Source organism: Hyperolius riggenbachi, chromosome 11 (genome assembly GCF_040937935.1).
Source record: "Hyperolius riggenbachi isolate aHypRig1 chromosome 11, aHypRig1.pri, whole genome shotgun sequence".
Lineage (NCBI taxonomy): Eukaryota > Metazoa > Chordata > Amphibia > Anura > Hyperoliidae > Hyperolius > Hyperolius riggenbachi.
In genome coordinates, this window is record NC_090656.1 from 98,146,214 (window position 1) to 98,163,874 (window position 17,661).

Consider the following 17,661-nt stretch of genomic DNA (forward strand, 5'->3'; position numbering starts at 1 on the left):
TCAATATGAATGTGCACAGTACCTCAACTTCCTTGTAACATCCCATCCTCCAGGGATATGGAGGCTAACATGTTTATTTCCTTTTAAATAAAGCACATTGCCTGGCTGTCCTGCTGATCCTCTGCCTCTAATACTTTAAAGGGAACCTGTACTGAGTAAAATTATTTAAGATAAACACTCGAGGTAACTTCAAATGAACATTACATAGTTACCTTGCCATCAGTTCCTTTCACAAGCTCACCATTTTCTTCTGACAATGATCCCTTCCAGTTCTGACAACATTTTGTCAGAACTGAAATATATCAGTTGCTGTCAGTTATTTATCAGTTGCTGTCAGTTATAGCTGAGAGGACAACTGATGTGCCAAGTAATGTCTATGTTTTCCAATGGCTCAAGTGGGCAATGTTACAGTTCTAGGCCCCGTTCACATTACAAACGTGGATGGCCACGCATGCGCAACGCATACGAACGCACGCCATCCGCGTTTGTGTGCGTTGCGTGGCTGATCCCATCACTGAAAAGTGAATGGGACAGCCACGCGGTTTTACAAAAAATGCGTGCAGCATGCATTCCCGGACCGCACAGGTCCGGAACGCATGCAGTGTGAACATCAGACATTGCACTCTATGCAATGTCTGATGTTGTGCATGTCGGCCACCTGCACGCGTTTCCAAAACGCGTCTGGAAACGCGTGCAGTGTGAACAGTGTGCTGACCAGAAAGCTGTTATGGGGTAATGGCCATTTTCAAAATGGAGGACGGGGAATTCCCTTGGTCACAGTGGACAAACCGGACATGGGAAAGGAAAAAGAGATGGAGGAGTAGATTACATGAGTGGCAAGTATGACTTGTGTATGTTTATTTTGACTTTAATTTTCAGTTCAGGTTTTCTTTAAAGTGAACCCCAAGGTGAGAGTGATATGGAGGCTGCCATATTTATTTCCTTTTAAAAACAGGGCCTGGTAGCCCTGCTCATCTATTTGACTGCAGCACTGGCTGAATTACACCAGAAACAAGCATGCAGCTAATCTCGTCAGATGTGACCTCATTATCAGAAACACCTGATATGCTGCATGCTTGTTCAGGGTCTATGGCAGATAGTATTAGAGGCAGAAGATCAGCAGGACAGTCAGGCAACTGGTATTGTTTAAGAGGAGATAAATAGTATAGGCTTCACATCACTCTCACATCGGGGTCACTTTGAGCCATAGACCCTGATGTTTGACAAATCTTACAAGATTAACTGCATTCTTGTGTCAGGTGTGTGATTTTAGACAATACTATCTGAAAATTTGACTTCCTCTGTGCTACCAGTAATCCCCCTGCCGCAGAGCCCCCACCCCACCAGTAGGTGGCAGTTATAATATGCGCTCCCAGCGCTGTGTCCATGCCGTGCATATTACAACTGCCTTTTAAATGTATAGATGGGGGGGGGGGGGGAGTCTGGACACCATTCCATGCAGTAAAATTTTACTGTCATCTCAACATGAAGATAAGGTGCTAGAGCTAATGTTTTTTTTTTATTGTTTTTTTTTTTATTTTAATTTTTTTTTATTGCAGAATAAACAAAAAGCTGAGGAATGCACAGAACACTGTGCAGTGCTAATTAATGCAAATTTACTGCTCGGGCCATTAAAAAATGGGAGGCTAAACTAGGGATTTCAGGTAGTACAAGGGGAGTTGTTATTTAAGTAGGAAGCGTATAATAAAGGACAGGTTGTAAAGAAAGGAGTTTATGGTATAAAATGTACCCTACTTTGATAGCTCTTCTTTGCCGGTGTTATGGGTATTCTCTTTTCCCATATCTACCAGCACTGTTCAATTTGTTATTGCTGGCTCTGCTTTTTACTGTGCTCTCGAATCTCAGCTGGGAGCATACCTTGGTTGATTCTCTGGAGAACAGGACATTTACCATATATACTCGCATATAAGCCAACTCGCGTATAAGCCGACCCCCAACATTTACCCCAAAAACGAGAAAAAAATTATTGACTCGTGTATAAGCCGAGGGTAGGAAATGTAGCAATTCCTGAGGCTTCCACTCCCAACACCCTCGCTTTTCTGTGTTTCAACATTCGTTAGCGCAAATGTTTAATTTTGTGATGCTGAGAGAAGCAACACAAATGAGTTGTGTAGCAGAAACCTCCTGCCCATACTCAAACCACCAGTACGAAGTCCATTCATACCACTCATTGGTTAGTAAGTCTAGTCCTGTTAAAGCACACTAGTATGGGAGCCACCCTTGCTCCTGCATGGAAGGACATGTTCTATGTGAAATCCAACCACACTTTGCTGTGGGGCAGTGTGATTAGTAGTTGCCCCCTACCCTCAGGAAAAGAAACTGAATTATGAAACAATCCCCGTTTTGAAAAATTGTACTCTCCCAGAGTAAAGTGAACTACTATATATACCGGTACTTGCAGAATGCAGAGGATTGGAGAGTTCATCGCTGCGGGCAGATGAGGGATCAGCACCGGGGATACTGAGCGAGCCGCAGTGCGACATGATTCCAGCTGATCGGGGCCGAAGGGGAGGGCACGGAGAACAGCTGATGAGAGGGAGTGATTGCATGCCCAGGGGTCAGCAGATCAGCAGTGGTCGGATGCCCGGGGAGAGTAGAGCAGGAGTGGTCCATTTAATCGCTCCCTCTCATCAGCTGATCTCCGCACGTTCCCCTTCAACCCCGATCAGCTGGAAGCATGTCACACTGCAAGCCCGCTCAGTATCACCACTGCTGATCTGCTCACTCCTGAGCATGCAGTCGCTCCCTCTCATCAGCTGTTCTCAGTGTGCTCCCCTTCAGCTTGATCACCAGGGAAACATGTCGCTGCAGGCACTGCAAAGCCTGCTCAGTATCACTGCTGACCTCCTTCATCAGTCCACACAGCGCCACCACAGACACAGGCTGGTGACTTGTGTATAGGCTGAGGGGGTGACTTTTCAGCACATTTTTTGTGCTGAAACATTCAGCCTATATGCGAGTATATATGGTAGTTTTCCAGCCTCTGTTTGTCCAGTGTATCTCCAAAAGCTGCACTAAATTTGGCTAAGGTGGCTGTTCTCAGCCAAGAATTCAGCATGTGTATAGGTGTCCCTCGAGCTTGTATAAAAGACGCTTGAAGTGAGAGGAAAGGGGTATGGAGGCTGCCATGACAGCCATTTGCATTGGTTAAAAAGAAATAAATGTCCGCCTCCATATCCCTCTTGTCAGGTGCGCTTTAAAGCTGACCTAAACTCTTGCAAAGGAGACAAGTAAAACAGAGAAATCCACCCTGTGTGTTTATAGAGAACAGCCTGTGTAATTCTCCCTTCTCAGCAAGTAATCATAAGTATAATATGAGCTGTCAGCTCTGTGTGCAGATGTGCTAATATATAAACACATGAGGTTAACTCTTTCTATGCTCCCATGAAACTAGGAAGTATTCACTGTATTTAAGAGTTCTGTAAGCTGTTACAAATGTTTTTCTTTCAAGGTTATTATGCTGGTTCTTAGAACAAAGAGGAAGTTCTGGGTTTAGGTCCGCTTTAACGATCTGGCACACCAGCCAGTTCTGTGAGCCCTTGCTTATTTGTGTTTTGCTGTGCCTGCCTGTCCTTTTGTCTGTCTATCTATATGTTTAAGTGTGTGTTCATTTATTTTAGTACAGGTTGTTCTCTACAACTATGCACTATCTGTATTGCCCTTGTTTGTTAAATATCTTTTGTAGAGTGCCATCGAAAATGTTGCTGCTCTATAGGCCAATATAAATAACCTTCTATTTATTTTATGATTTATCAAGGGAGTCTGATACGTACCTGGCAGATGTCTCATAGAAGTTCTTAGTAAAAGTAATTTACACTAAAATAAAGTGGCCTGTACAAATCACTATACAGTATGTAGTAATACGAATATTCCACCAGATGACAGTGCAGTATTCATTTTTATTCATTTGCTGTAGACACAAGAGCAAGTAAACCAGAACTGAGAGAGCTTAAAAGGAGAAAAAAAAATGTATCCGATTCCTAGAACCTGAAATACCTGAATATACCTGAAAATGTTGTATGTATCTTTCTTCTTTGGAGTCACATGTATATTTGTAGTGTTCATGTAAAATGGGGAGACGGGAATTGGGAGTAAAGAGAGCAGACCTACTTTTTGTCATTAACCCACCATTAGGGTCTGTGGGTCACTTTTAAATGCTAACCGCAAGTAGACGTACAAAAGTAGCTTTATTAAACACAATAAAATAGTGTGATTAGTGTGTCAACTCTTAAAAAGGTAGCAAACCACTTAAAAGGACAACAGTGCTGTTGCACCACTATAGCTTCCAGACCCAATGTCTCCTTGTGTGGCACTGCTAGCAATGTTGGCCAGGTTAATGCACATATACCAAGATAGCCAAGCTGGAAGCCTTTAGCAGTGCCTTAAAATCTAGTTCCATAAATGACCATGTAACAGCAGGTATAGAATGGAGCTGTTAGAACTATGCACACAGTTCAGCAGACTGTACCGATGCAAGTTAGGGCCTGTACACACTAGTGCGCTTATCTCCACGTTTCAGCAACGCGTATCAATCTGTAACATTGATGTGCTGATAAAAAGCTGACAGAAGCGTACTAAGTGTGAACGAGGCCATAGGCTGTTAAGCATACACATAGGCTGCAGGGACAAATAAGAAAGCTCAGTCAGGTATATACTTATCTGCAGCACCGACAAGTGGTGAGTCACTCGTGGATCTTCCCAAACCTAGTCAGCATAGACGCTCAATAGGCCAGTGATTGCGTGGTCTCCAAGGGTGAACAGTTAGTGTCCATGGCACTCAAGCATGCCAAGTCAAGACTGCCTCCTGGTGAACAGCTGGACCAGACGTCAACTAATGAGTCCACACAGTATGCAGCACCTGCCATTTTAGCGGCTCCCTATGCCCGGCATAGCTTGGGGGTCAGTGTTCCTACCTATTATTAAGACTATCCCCTGAAAATCGGTCCTCATTGACACCACACATGCCCATTCATCTAACATGTTGGGAACTTAAATAAATAAAAACTCGGGGAACTTCATATTGAATTAACAATATAGACACCTATAGTGGGGGGCAACCTCTCGTAGCTCGAATCGGTTCTTCACTGAGTCCGTTTAGGATAGATTGCACTACAGGAAACTCCTTACAGAGAAATCTACATTGAGGCCACCTGGATAGACCGACCATAGTCTGTACATCCACATGGCCTCTTGCTTGAAGCAAAGCCTTTTCTGTGGGGCTGGACCTGCCAGGTATACTAAGCCTAACTATGCAAAGGGTTCTAAGGGCTATTGTCAACCCACTATGGCAACAACTACAGGGCTCACCACTTGCAATGTCCCGCAGATGCACCAACAGCCTTACTTTGAAGGCACAAGTTGTCATGCGTAAGTTGTACATTATGCATGAACAATTCAACAGATACACTACCTACTCCATGCTGCAATTAAGTGATTCTCGCTCCCAACTGACTTTTTAGGAATCTGCTTGTCCTTATCCTGTTGGGTCTTAACCCAGATCAAGGCAACAACTATTGGTGCTTACTCATCATTTAAAGGACAGGGCCTCTTCATATTCTATTGTCTACATTCTTCACTCAGGACCTTGTGCTATTAATATTAAAATTGCACCGCTTTTAGACCCTAAAATCCGGAAAGAATCATAACGTCAAGGGGGTTAAAGGAAACATCCGAGGGGAAAAAAGATCTACTAACCCGGAGCTTCCTCCAGCCCCTGGCAGCTTATCTGTCCCTTGCCGCAGCTCCGGTGTCCCGGGATCCCCTCCGTTGCAGCTGCTGACCTTGCCACTGGAGTCACTCCAGTGGCCGGGAGCATTCTGCAGTCGGCATCTGCAACGGAGGAGACCCCGGAGCTGCAGCGAAGGACATATCGGCTGCCAGGGGCTGGAGGAAGATTTTTTTTTTTTTTTTCCTCTCGGACCCGTCCTTTAAGAATACCACAGGGGATCAGTACTTATTCCCTCTATCTACAATACAACAAGCCATTTATGTAAAATTGTGTTTTAAAACATAAGAAACGGTGTGTGCAAGTAGCGTAAGACAATAAAATGATTGTATTAGCTACCCAGTGAGCAGTCACATCTGTCTTCAGTCATTTCTACTATGCCTTTCAGTGTTGAAAGTGAAATATTCCTCTTATTTCCTAGGCCACTGTGGCGGCTTTTGCTGCGAGTGAAGGCCACTCCCACCCCAGAGTTGTTGAACTTCCTAAAACTGAAGAAGGACTCGGATTCAACATTATGGGAGGGAAAGAGCAAAACTCCCCAATCTATATCTCCCGCATTATACCTGGTGGGATTGCTGACAGGCAGGGATCTCTGAAGCGTGGGGACCAGCTGCTCTCTGTCAATGGAGTGGTAAGGAATCCCTCTTCACAAACTGCAGAATGGTGTGTGTGTGTGTGTGTGTGTGTGTGTGTGTGTGTGTGTGTGTGTGTGTGTGTGTGTGTGTGTGTGTGTGTCTGTGTGTGTGTGTGTGTCTGTGTGTGTCTGTGTACAGTGGGGTGCGAAAGTTTGGGCAACCTTATTAATCGTCATTATTTTCCTGTATAAATTGTTGGAAGTTACGATAAAACAATGTCAGTTAAATATATCATATAGGAGACACACAAAGTGATATTTGAGCAGTGAAGTGAAGTTTATTGGAGTTACATAAAGTGTGCAATAATTGTTTAAAGAGAATCTGTACTCTAAAAGTCTTACAATAAAAAGCATACCATTCTATTCATTATGTTCTCCTGGGCCCCTCTGTGCTGTTTCTGCCACTCGCTGCTTCAATCCTGGCTTGTAATTGCCAGTTTTAGGCAGTGTTTACAAACAAAAAACATGGCTGCTAACCAGCATGTGATGGGCTGAGAGAAGCTCAGTCTGTGACTCATACAGAGCCTGGAGGGGGCGTGGAGAGGGTGTGTATTGCTTCTGCCTATCACAAGCAGAGCAGCACATTCCTGCCTGAGTGCCTGAGCCCGACAAAGCTGACAAAGGAAAGAAGATTAGATTATAAAACAGAGAAAATGCGTCCACTGTGCAACTAGGAAAGGCTGCAGTAAGACGGACCACATTAGAACAGGTATAGGAACTTATAGGATATAAGAAATAAGGCTGAAAATTTTGTTACAGAGTCGATTTAGGCCCCGTTCACACTGCACGCGTTTCCAGCCGCGTTTTGGAAACGCGTGCAGGTGGCCGACACGCACGACATCAGACATTGCATAGAGTGCAATGTCTGATGTTCACACTGCATGCGTTCCGGACCTGTGCGGTCCGGGAACGCATGCTGCACGCATTTTTTGTAAAAACGCATGGCTGTCCCATTCACTTTTCAGTGATGGGATCAGCCACGCAACGCATACGAACGCGGATGGCGTGCGTTCGTACGCGTTGCGGTCCGCATGCGTTGTGGTCTGCGTTCTGCAGTCTGAACGGGGCCTTAAATAAAATTAGGCAGGTGCATACATTTGGGCATTTTATTGATTCTGAAACCTTTAGAACTAAATATTGGGACTCAAATTGGCTTGGTAAGCTCAGTGACCCCTGACCTACATACACAGGTGAATCCAATTATGAGAGAGTATTTAAGGGGCTCAATTGTAAGTTTCCCTCTTAATTTTTTTTCTGAAGAGGGGGTCTCAAAACAACTCTCAAATGACCTGAAGACAAAGATTGTTCACCATCGTGGTTTAGGGGAAGGATACAGAAAGCTGTCTCAGAGATTTCAGCTGTCTGTTTCCACAGCTAGGACCATATTGAGGAAATTGAATACCACAGGCTCAGTTCAAGTTAAGGCGCGAAGTTGCAGACAAAGAAAATTTTCAAATAAACAGAAGTGACGAATGGTGAGAACAGTCAACCCACAGACCTACAACATCATCTTGCTGCAGATGGAGTCACTGGGCATCGTTTAACCTTCCCAGCGTTCAATTTCCCCAGGATTTCTGTGCAAACAGTGATAAAGTTTATTTTTAAAACTTTTTTTTTCCTGTAACTTGCCAAAATGTGTCAAGCAAGGGTCTAGTATACAGTGCAGGAGAGTATTGATGTGTATGCATGTTTATACTGTTCACAGCATGTTTTTTTGAACGGACATTTCTGTCCATACCGCTAGGGAGGTTAACCATTCGGCGCACTTTGCACATGGAGATGCTGTATGCGAGAGTGATACAGAGGAAACCTTTTCTTCGCCCACAGCACACACAGAGCCGCTTGACGTATGCTAAAGCACATTTGGACAAGCCAGCTTCATTTTGGAATAAGGTGCTGTAGACTGATGAAACTAAAATTAAGTTATTTGGTCACAACATGGGGCGTTATGGAGGAAAAAGAACACAGCATTCGCTGAAAAACAGGTGCTACCTACAGTAAAATGTCTTGGTTCCACCATGCTGTGGGGCTGTGTGGCCAGTGCAGGGACTGGAAATCTTGTCAAAGTTGAGGGATGCATGGATTCCACTCAGTATAAGCAGATTCTGGAGACCAATGTCCAGGAATCGGTGACAAAGCTAAAGCTGTGCCGGGGCTGGATGTTTCAACAAGACAGTAACCCTAAACACTGCTCAAAATCCACTAAGGCATTCATGCAGAGGAACAAGTACAACGTTCTGGAATAGCCATCTCAGTCCCCAATGTAATTGAAAATCTGTGGTGTGAGTTAAAGAGAGCTGTCCATGCTCGGAAGCCATCAAACCTGAATGAACTAGAGATGTTTTGTAAAGAGGAATGGTCCAAAATACTTTCAACCTTAATCCAGACTCTCATTGGAACCTACAGTAAGTCATTTCTGCAAAAGGAGGATCTACTAAATATTGATTTCATTTATTTTTTGTGGTGCCTAAATTTATGCACTTGCCTAATTTTGTTTAAACAATTATTGCACACTTTCTCTAAATCCAATAAACTTCATTTCACTTCTCAAACATCTGTGTGTGTCCTATATGATATATTTAACTGACATTTGTTTATCGTAACAACCACCGATTTATACAGGAAAATCATGACGGTTAACAAGGTTGCCCAAACTTTCGCACCCCAGTGTGATGTGTGTGTGTGTGTATATATATATATATATATGTATGTATGTGTATATATATATATATATATATATATATATATATATATATATATATATATATATATATATATATATATATATAGTTGCAAAAGTATTTGGCCCCTTTGAAGTTTTCCACATTTTGTCATATTACTGCCACCAACATGAATACATTTTATTGGAATTCCACGTGATAGACCAATACAAAGTGGTGTACACGTGAGAAGTGGAATGAAAATCGTATATGATTCCAAACATTTTTTACAAATAAATAACTGCAAAGTGGTGTGTGCATAATTATTCGGCCCCCTTTGATCTGAGTGCAGTCAGTTGCCTATAGACATTGCCTGATGAGTGCTAATGACTAAATAGAGTGCACCTGTGCGTAATCTAATGTAAGTACAAATACAGCTGCTCTGTGAGGGCCTCAGAGGTTGTCTAAGAGAATATTGGGAGCAACAACACCGTGAAGTCCAAAGAACACACAAGACAGGTCAGGGATCAAGTTATTGAGAAATTTAAAGCAGGCTTAGGCTAAAAAAAGATTTCCAAAGCCTTGAACATCCCACGGAGCACTGTTCAAGCGATCATTCAGAAATGGAAGGAGTATGGCACAACTGTAAACCTACCAACACAAGTCCATCCACCTAAACTCACAGGCCGAACAAAGAGAGCGCTGATCAGAAATGCAGTCAAGAGGCCCATGGTGACTCTGGACGAGCTGCAGAGATCTACAGTTAAGGTGGGAGACTCTGTCCATAGGACAACTATTAGTCGTGCACTGTACAAAGTTGGCCTTTATGGAAGAGTGTCAAGAAGAAAGGCATTGTTAACAGAAAGCATAAGAAGTCCCGTTTGCAGTTTACCACAAGCCATGTGGGGGACACAGCAACCATGTGGAAGAATGTGCTCTGGTCAAATGAGACCAAAATGGAACTTTTTGGCCAAAATGCAAAATGCTATGTGTGGCAGAAAACTAACACTGCACATCACTCTGAACACACCATCCCCACTGTCAAATATGGTGGTGGCAGCATCATGCTCGGGGGGTGCATCTCTTCAGCAGGGACAGGGAAGCTGGTCAGAGGTGATGGGAAGATGGATGGAGCCAAATACAGGGCAAACTTGGAAGAAAACCTCTTGAAGACTACAAAAGACTTGAGACTGGGGCGAAGGTTCACCTTCCAGCAGGACAATGACCCTAAACATAAAGCCAGGGCAACAATGGAATGGTTTAAAACAAAACATATCTATGTGTTAGAATGGCGCAGTCAAAGTCCAGATCTAAATCCAATCGAGAATCTGTGGCAAGATCTGAAAACTGCTGTTCACAAAAGCTGTCCATCTAATCTGACTGAGCTGGAGCTCTTTTGCAAAGAAGAATGGGCAAGGATTTCAGTCTCTAGATGTGCAAAGCTGGTAGAGACAGCTGGTAGACCCTAAAAGACTGGCAGCTGTAATTGCAGCAAAAGGTGGTTCTACAAAGTATTGACTCAGAAGGCCGAATAATTACGCACACCCCACTTAGCAGTTATTTATTTGTAAAAAAAATGTTTGTAATGATGTATGAGTTTCGTTCCACTTTTCACGTGTACACCACTTTGTATTTGTCTTTCACGTGGAATCTCAATAAAATTGATGCATGTTTGTGGCAGTAATGTGACAAAATGTGGAAAACTTCAAGGGGGCTGAATACTTTTGCAACCAACTATGTATATGTATATAATATAATATATATAAATGTGTGTTTATATTATTTAGCTTGAGAGTATGTACAATAGTAAGTTTCTCCATGACTGTACTGAATAAACAAGCTGCAGTGTGATAAAAAAAATTTGATTGTAGAGCATGCCCTGTGTACATTTTTCCTTTTGTACTTCTCATCCCTGTGCAGATCCCCATATTCAGGAGGTCGGGGTCTCTCTCTCTCTCTCTCTCCCTCCCCTGCCCCCTCCTCCTTTGTTGCTCTCCTCCTTCCCCTCTCCCCTTTATAAACTTACATATATACCCAATTTTCCTTGTTCAGTATGTGGAACATTTATACAGATGCTAGTTTCTTGGAACAACACTGCATTACACCTAAATATATAATGTACTTTTCCCTTTCACAGAGTGTGGAAGGTGAACATCACGAAAAGGCAGTGGAGCTCCTCAAAGCAGCTCAAGGAAAGGTAAAATTAGTGGTCCGCTACACTCCACGGGTCTTAGAAGAAATGGAATCCCGCTTCGAAAAGATGAGATCTGCAAAACGCAGGCAACAAAACTGAAGAATGCTTTGCGCAACACAAGACACAAACTTTTTCCATTCTACTCTAGAATAAGCAAAGTTCCCTCCCCCTTGAACTATACAACCAATACAAAACTCATTCTAGGTTCCGACTATAGCTCACCCAGCTGGAAATACACTACTGTACATGTCTCATCACGAATGTTTAACGTTTACAGGGCAGTTTTTACTTACCCTCCTTTTTTAAATCTTGAACGAAGTACAACAAAACATTTTTACTAGTGATGTATAATACAATTGTATACTGTGTTTTTGAAGACCTAAGTCACATCCCATGAAATTCAGAGATAGAACTTAGAATATGCATTAGTTCTTGTTTAAGGGTCAGTCCATTCAAGGCTAAACATATTTTTTTGCTAGATAAAATTGAATGTTTGTTACCTTTGAGGGTCTTGAACTCCATAAAGCTCAGGAAGGGGGTCTTGATGTGTATGGTGACATCCAGGAAGTAGAATGGAGTGGAATAGGCTGTAGTCTAGCATGCATGAAACCTGGTATATGTATGAAAACACCAAGTAGCCATAGTATTTAGCGTGCTAGTCTAGATTGCTTAAAGACCAAAGTATACTGAAATAAAGATATGGGATCCAGGTCTGTGCCAGTCCAACCTGCTTTCATCTTGAACATAGGAAGATTCCTACTAAGCACAGAGGAGTAGAATTGATTATGTTTTACCCTGCTTGTAATCCTAAGAGAAAATTCTACTTTTGGTAAGTATGCAAAATGGGAGTAGGCACCCCAATGTAGTATGCAATGGGTAAAAGTGGGTAGGAGGTTTAAAGTTTAATTTTATTGGACTCTGGAAAAGATGACACGTTTTGCGGGACCTGCCTGCTTCTTCAGGTCTACAGTCTTCTGCAGCTGCATGCATGGACTAGATGCGCCTACTTTTGGGAAGTAAGCAGAGACAAAGTACAGAAGATGAATTCACTCCAGTCTTATTTCTTGATGACTGGTTCATAAAAACAAACGACCAGAAAGCATTTGAACCATTTAGTTTGAAATGCATTAGGCTGTGTTTGTATAGCATCTTGTCTTTATCGGCAAATTTAAGGAGTGTTAAACTGGAGTTCAACCATCATTTGTACTTTGCAAGAGTACAGGACCCACTGACTTGTATACCTTGGTGGCTTCAAGAAAAAGTTCTTCAAAGTCTACCCTGCCAGTGTTATGGGACTGTGCTGCATTAGAAAGAGACTTTGCGTTCCTCTCTTAATTTTAAATCCTTCCAGAGGAAGAGAGCAATCCTCCAATAATGGCTTGTCAATGTAGATCTCATTGGTAGAGTCCCAACAGCTATAAAAAGTAACTGGCTAAGGCCACTAGCATTTAGTAAAGTATATGTCAGTTTTGGATGGATTGTCCCTCTTAAGTTGTGTGCACAGTCTGTTGTACTGGAAGATGTAGATGTAATAGTGTGAGGTCTCGTGGTGTTAGATTTGTAAAACATCATAGCTAGATGAACATAATCACATTGTACAGTGACGTGTAGTATCATTTTTCATCTAGATCAGGGGTGTCAAGCTCAAATACAAAGTGGGACGAAACTAAACACTGGGACCAAGTCGCGGGCCAACCTCAAAGAATATTGGAAACTTCCCTCCCTTAGAAAGTTCCCTTGTGTCTAATGCTGTCCCCTATGCAGTTTCCTGGTGTCTGGTGCCTCTCTCCTTCCCCTATACAGTTCCCTTTTTTCTGTGTTCTCCCTCCCTTATACAGTTCCCTGGTGTCTAGTGCTTTCCCACTCCTTCCCCATATGGCTTCCCTGATTATCTAGAGCTTCACTTCTAATATAGCTTCCCTGGTGGACTAAAGTGGGCCAAACATAATGCAAAGTGGGGAAACCACTTGGCCCGCACGCCGGAGTTTGACATGTATGATCTAGAGCTTCTCATCATGCTCTGCTCCTTTTAGTGGCTTGGAGAATGTGTTGATGTGCGCCTGCTGGTTAAGTACTTTGGTACCTTTTATAGTATATTGTTGCTTATCCGACCAAAATCAAAAACTCACTTTACCCTTCCACTACATAGATTTTTTTAACGTTGTGCAATCAAGATTTTATCAAACTAATTTAGTCATTATCAGTATCTCCTACTTAAAGCAGACCTGTAATGGGTAGAGGGAGGCAAGATTTAGATACTTGCCTCAGTAGTGAAAGCCTCTGAATGGTCCAGAGGCCTCCCGATCCTCCTGTAGCTCATTGTTCCTGCACAAGAACGTCATCTGGCCAAGCTTTCTGTGTGCAAGTTGCATCCAAACTGGTTATGCTCAAGTAAGTTCTGGGCATGCTGAGTAGAACAAAATGCTTGTGCACAGAGGAAGAAACCCATGCACAGGCGGTTTCGTTTTACTGGGCATGTGCAGACCTTGCGTATGCATGCCCAGTTCAGATGCACTTGTACATGGCGGGAGCATGGCCACAGGAAACGTATTTGACAAGGATCAAATAGGTTCGAAGGGACGGTGGGTTGCTGGAGGATCTGGAAAGCCTCTTGATTATCCAGAGGCTTCCCACCACTGATGTTTTTGTTTTGTTTATTTTGTTACACTTCAGGTTCATTTTAAGGGAAATTAATGTTTTATTCTTGTATTTATGAGATTTAATGCTACAATTCTAAACCAGAAAAATATAAAATATTACAAATTAATCTTTTTCAGATAGATTAAACTGCAGTTGTAAGTAATTTTATTTTTTTTTGGCCCGCGAGTCTCCCTTTTCACTAATGTTTAGAAAGAGAAGTCCACAATGAGTAAAGGTGCATGAATAACATTTTTACTCCTGTAAATGAATTTGTACCTTCCCGTTAGTTGTCCCATATTTCCTGAATTGTGCAATAAGAAGTTTTGTCCATTAGATGGCACACTTGCTGCATGCAAGTCACTGGATAACCTGGTAGAGCTGGATATTGTAGACTGTGTCAAAGTAGCTCTTTGTGCAGTAAGTATATGTTGTCTGTACCGATAAATCATCAACCAGTACTATCATTGAAAGCCAACGTAACATAGATTAGTGTGATACTGCAGAAATTGCGTACCAAATAGTAGACATTTGAAGAATAAGTATTTTTAAGTACAGTGTTCTAGGAGCAAATGAGTTCAATGGGTAACTTAGTACAATGCTGTAATTTATATAAAATTCAGAAACTTCCATTTGAAGAACACATATACCAGAACATACCAATGCAAGTGAAATGTGCCTGTGTTCATAAATGTCATATCTTTAAATATAATAGACCTTTAATTAGGCTGTTATGGACATTGTCTTAAAGGGCCCTTTCACACCAGAGGGATTTTTCGGCGTTTTAACGCCACGGCCGAAGTTGGCGTTTTGCTAGGTAAAAGAAAGTCCATAGACTTTCATTTTACCTTTCACATCTAACTCGGCGTTTTGGAGCGTTGCGTTTCAACGCTCCCAGGAGCTTTTTCAGGGCTGTTTACAGCCGAAGTTGGCTGTTGACGTTTCAATGATAGTCAATGGAAAACACCAACTTCAGCGTTTTAAAAGCCTTTTCAAAGCGTTTTACAGCTATCTTGTTCACTTATTTTTATAGAAGAAAAAAAAAAGGACGTTTTCATATGGGCTGTAAAACTCTTTCAAAAGGCTTTGAAAACGCTTTGAAAACGCTATGTATTGGCGTTAAGCAAAAGGCTGACTTTCAGCCTTTTCTACCGCAGCCTCTAGTGTGAAAGAGCCCAAAGTGTTTTGGCTAATACACACAATGGGCTTGATTCACCAAGACAAATCGCATGCCTTCTCAAAGTTAGCACGCCTTATCAAAGTTAACACGCCTTATCAGAGTAGCATAGCGAGCACTACGAACCCGTAGGGGCTCAGGGCAGGACGAGAGGAGCTCTCGTCATTGCCAATTAGCAGGCATAAGTTCGCTATGCTACTCTGATAAGGCGTGTTAACTTTGATAAGGCATGCTATTTGTCTTAGTGAATCAAGCCCAATGAATTTTCTGGCATATTTACTGCCAGATCTACTATTTCCAGCATGTCCAATCGATTTTCAGTAGACGTAAACAGAAAATCGATCGGAAATCACATCGGACATGCTGGAAATGGTCAATCTGCCAGAAACTCTCATCGTGTGTATTAGGCATGAGTCTATTTATGCTTAAGTGTGCTGTAAGTGTCTTTAAAAATGGGACTCTGATCAAGAACACTGTCATTGTGTGATTACTATGTACAGTATAAGCTGTTAACTCTATGCCTATAATGATAGTACACTTGCTGCAGTGGGTACTAATCTCTATTTGAACAATCTCTATCTAACAATTAATTTTTGCGTTGGTGTAAAATGTGTGCTATCACTGCTTATCAACTCTGCGCAGATCTTAACCTCACTTCAGTAATGTAAGCTAACTCCATTACTAACAATGGGTCAATTTTAAATTGTTAGGCCTCTTTTCCACGAACTGTTGAGCTGTGTGTTCGGCAAGCAGCTACCAGGCAGCAGTGAGCATTTACCAGGCAGCAACAAGCAGTTACCAGGCAGCAGTGAGCAGTTGTGAGAGTTTGAGAGGCATTTCACTGCCTATCAACAGTTTGTGGAAAAGAGGCCATACAAGCACACTTGAGCATGCATAAACTAGCAAATTAAAGACTAATTGCCAATTTAAAGACTAGCGACCGCTATAAGTGACAGTGTCGATTCTTTCCACACACAAAGTAGCAGTCTGATGAATGTAATTACTCTGTGATGTGTGAGCATAAGTGATCCTGAAAACCTGGCATGGATGTATTTATACTCTTCTGCTATTTAGTGGAAATCTTTGCAACCCTCACTTGAGTCATATCCGATCACAGCAAGGTTTGAAAATGGTAATTGAAGTTGCAGTTGTGCAATTGCAATCCTGTGCATGCTCCCAGTGACCAGTTTTTGGAATAAATCCAGTTGTCCTCGATTTATTACAAAAAAAAAGTCATCACTGCATGTGCACCTTTTTATAGTGAATATTTCTTTGGTTGTTTTGTGATTATATAGTTATACAGAGTAATCATTATTTGTGCTTTAAGTGTAAAATGGTACCCCTGGGATATTGTGTTAATATGTTCACATTTTTTTTCCCTTATGTTATAACAGTTTTAAATATATCTTTATTTTGCCATATAGTTACATTTGCAAAACACTACTATAAATACTAATGCTGTTTAAAGTGAGTCTCTCATATTTAATGTAGGGTGATACTATTGCAAACAGTTGAATATTGTTCACTTTTTAACCGCCATCATCATGCTTGGGGTTCAGTGTTTAGTGAGTTATGGAAACCACAAGTTTGGGCCTCAGACTTCAGTAACTACTGGCTTGTACAATGACATTAGCTGGATTGCAGTCAGTAGAACACTGGCCAAAAGATTTTGTTTATACATACTTGCACAAAATGTCATTGTTTGTGTGCAAGAGGATGGGGCTACGAAGTCAGGGCACACAGAAACTGAGAGACCCGGCATGCAACTAAAACTTTATTTTAACAACAATTGTGGCACAGAAAATCAGTTTTGCAGAGCTTCTATACCCTGCAATGGAGTGCAATCCCTTCCTAAATGCTGCTGGCACAGCAATTGCAATTTGCCCTAAACCCAATTACTCTAGTGGGTTCCCACCATTGACTTTCCTTGGCAAAGCACTTTTTGGAATTGCAGGCAATAGTTGGTGATCCAAAAAATGCTGCCAAAATCGCTCAAGTGGATCCCAGGCCTTAGGCGAGATCCATTTAAAAAGCACACCAATAGCAATGAAATAACTACTCGCCTTGTACTTACGTAGTTATTTGGGTTGAAAAAAAGACATACGTCCATCGAGTTCAACCATTGAACAAAGTACAACACCAGCCTGCTCCCTCACATATCCCTGTTGTTCCAATATTGAACCTTTGTCAAAGCTGTTTCCACCATTTAAATAGTGCACAGCTGGCACAACTGGATACCACTCATGACACATTCATCTACCATACTCTTATTCTGATGCTCTGGAGACCTCATTATCACCTATGCAAAAATCAAGACTTAAAAAGTATTCAGCTCCGCATGAACCAAAATAACTGGAGGACAGAGCGAATATACATGTTCCTGAATATCCAGGCACAGTACACAGACCTGCTGGTTTATAGCACAGCCATAGCTTATTACATCCCTGTCTCCAACTAATCACACTTGGGTGTTGTGATTGTTCCACCCAGGCACAACACATCATCAGGCAGAGGTAGTGATTGGTGGGTGTGTCTGCACACAGTCAGGCGGTGTGTAATTTGCGTTACAACTGAGATGATGCTGCAGTGGTGGACGCAGGTGTGTATATGCCA

The 17,661-nt window shown here is 42.1% G+C and overlaps 1 protein-coding gene across 2 annotated transcripts in view; it reads left to right on the forward strand.

Annotated features, from left to right (window-relative positions):
- LIN7C (lin-7 homolog C, crumbs cell polarity complex component) overlaps nucleotides 1–11,943 on the forward strand; it is a 54,015-nt gene extending 42,072 nt beyond the window's left edge. For both annotated transcript variants that reach the window (XM_068261024.1, XM_068261025.1), the window contains 2 exons: nucleotides 6,168–6,377; nucleotides 11,178–11,943. In XM_068261024.1, coding sequence (XP_068117125.1) covers nucleotides 6,168–6,377; nucleotides 11,178–11,333 — 366 coding nt within the window. In that variant the 3' untranslated portion in view covers nucleotides 11,334–11,943. The remainder of the gene's footprint in view (nucleotides 1–6,167; nucleotides 6,378–11,177) is intronic.
- The last annotated feature ends 5,718 nt before the right edge of the window (nucleotides 11,944–17,661 follow it).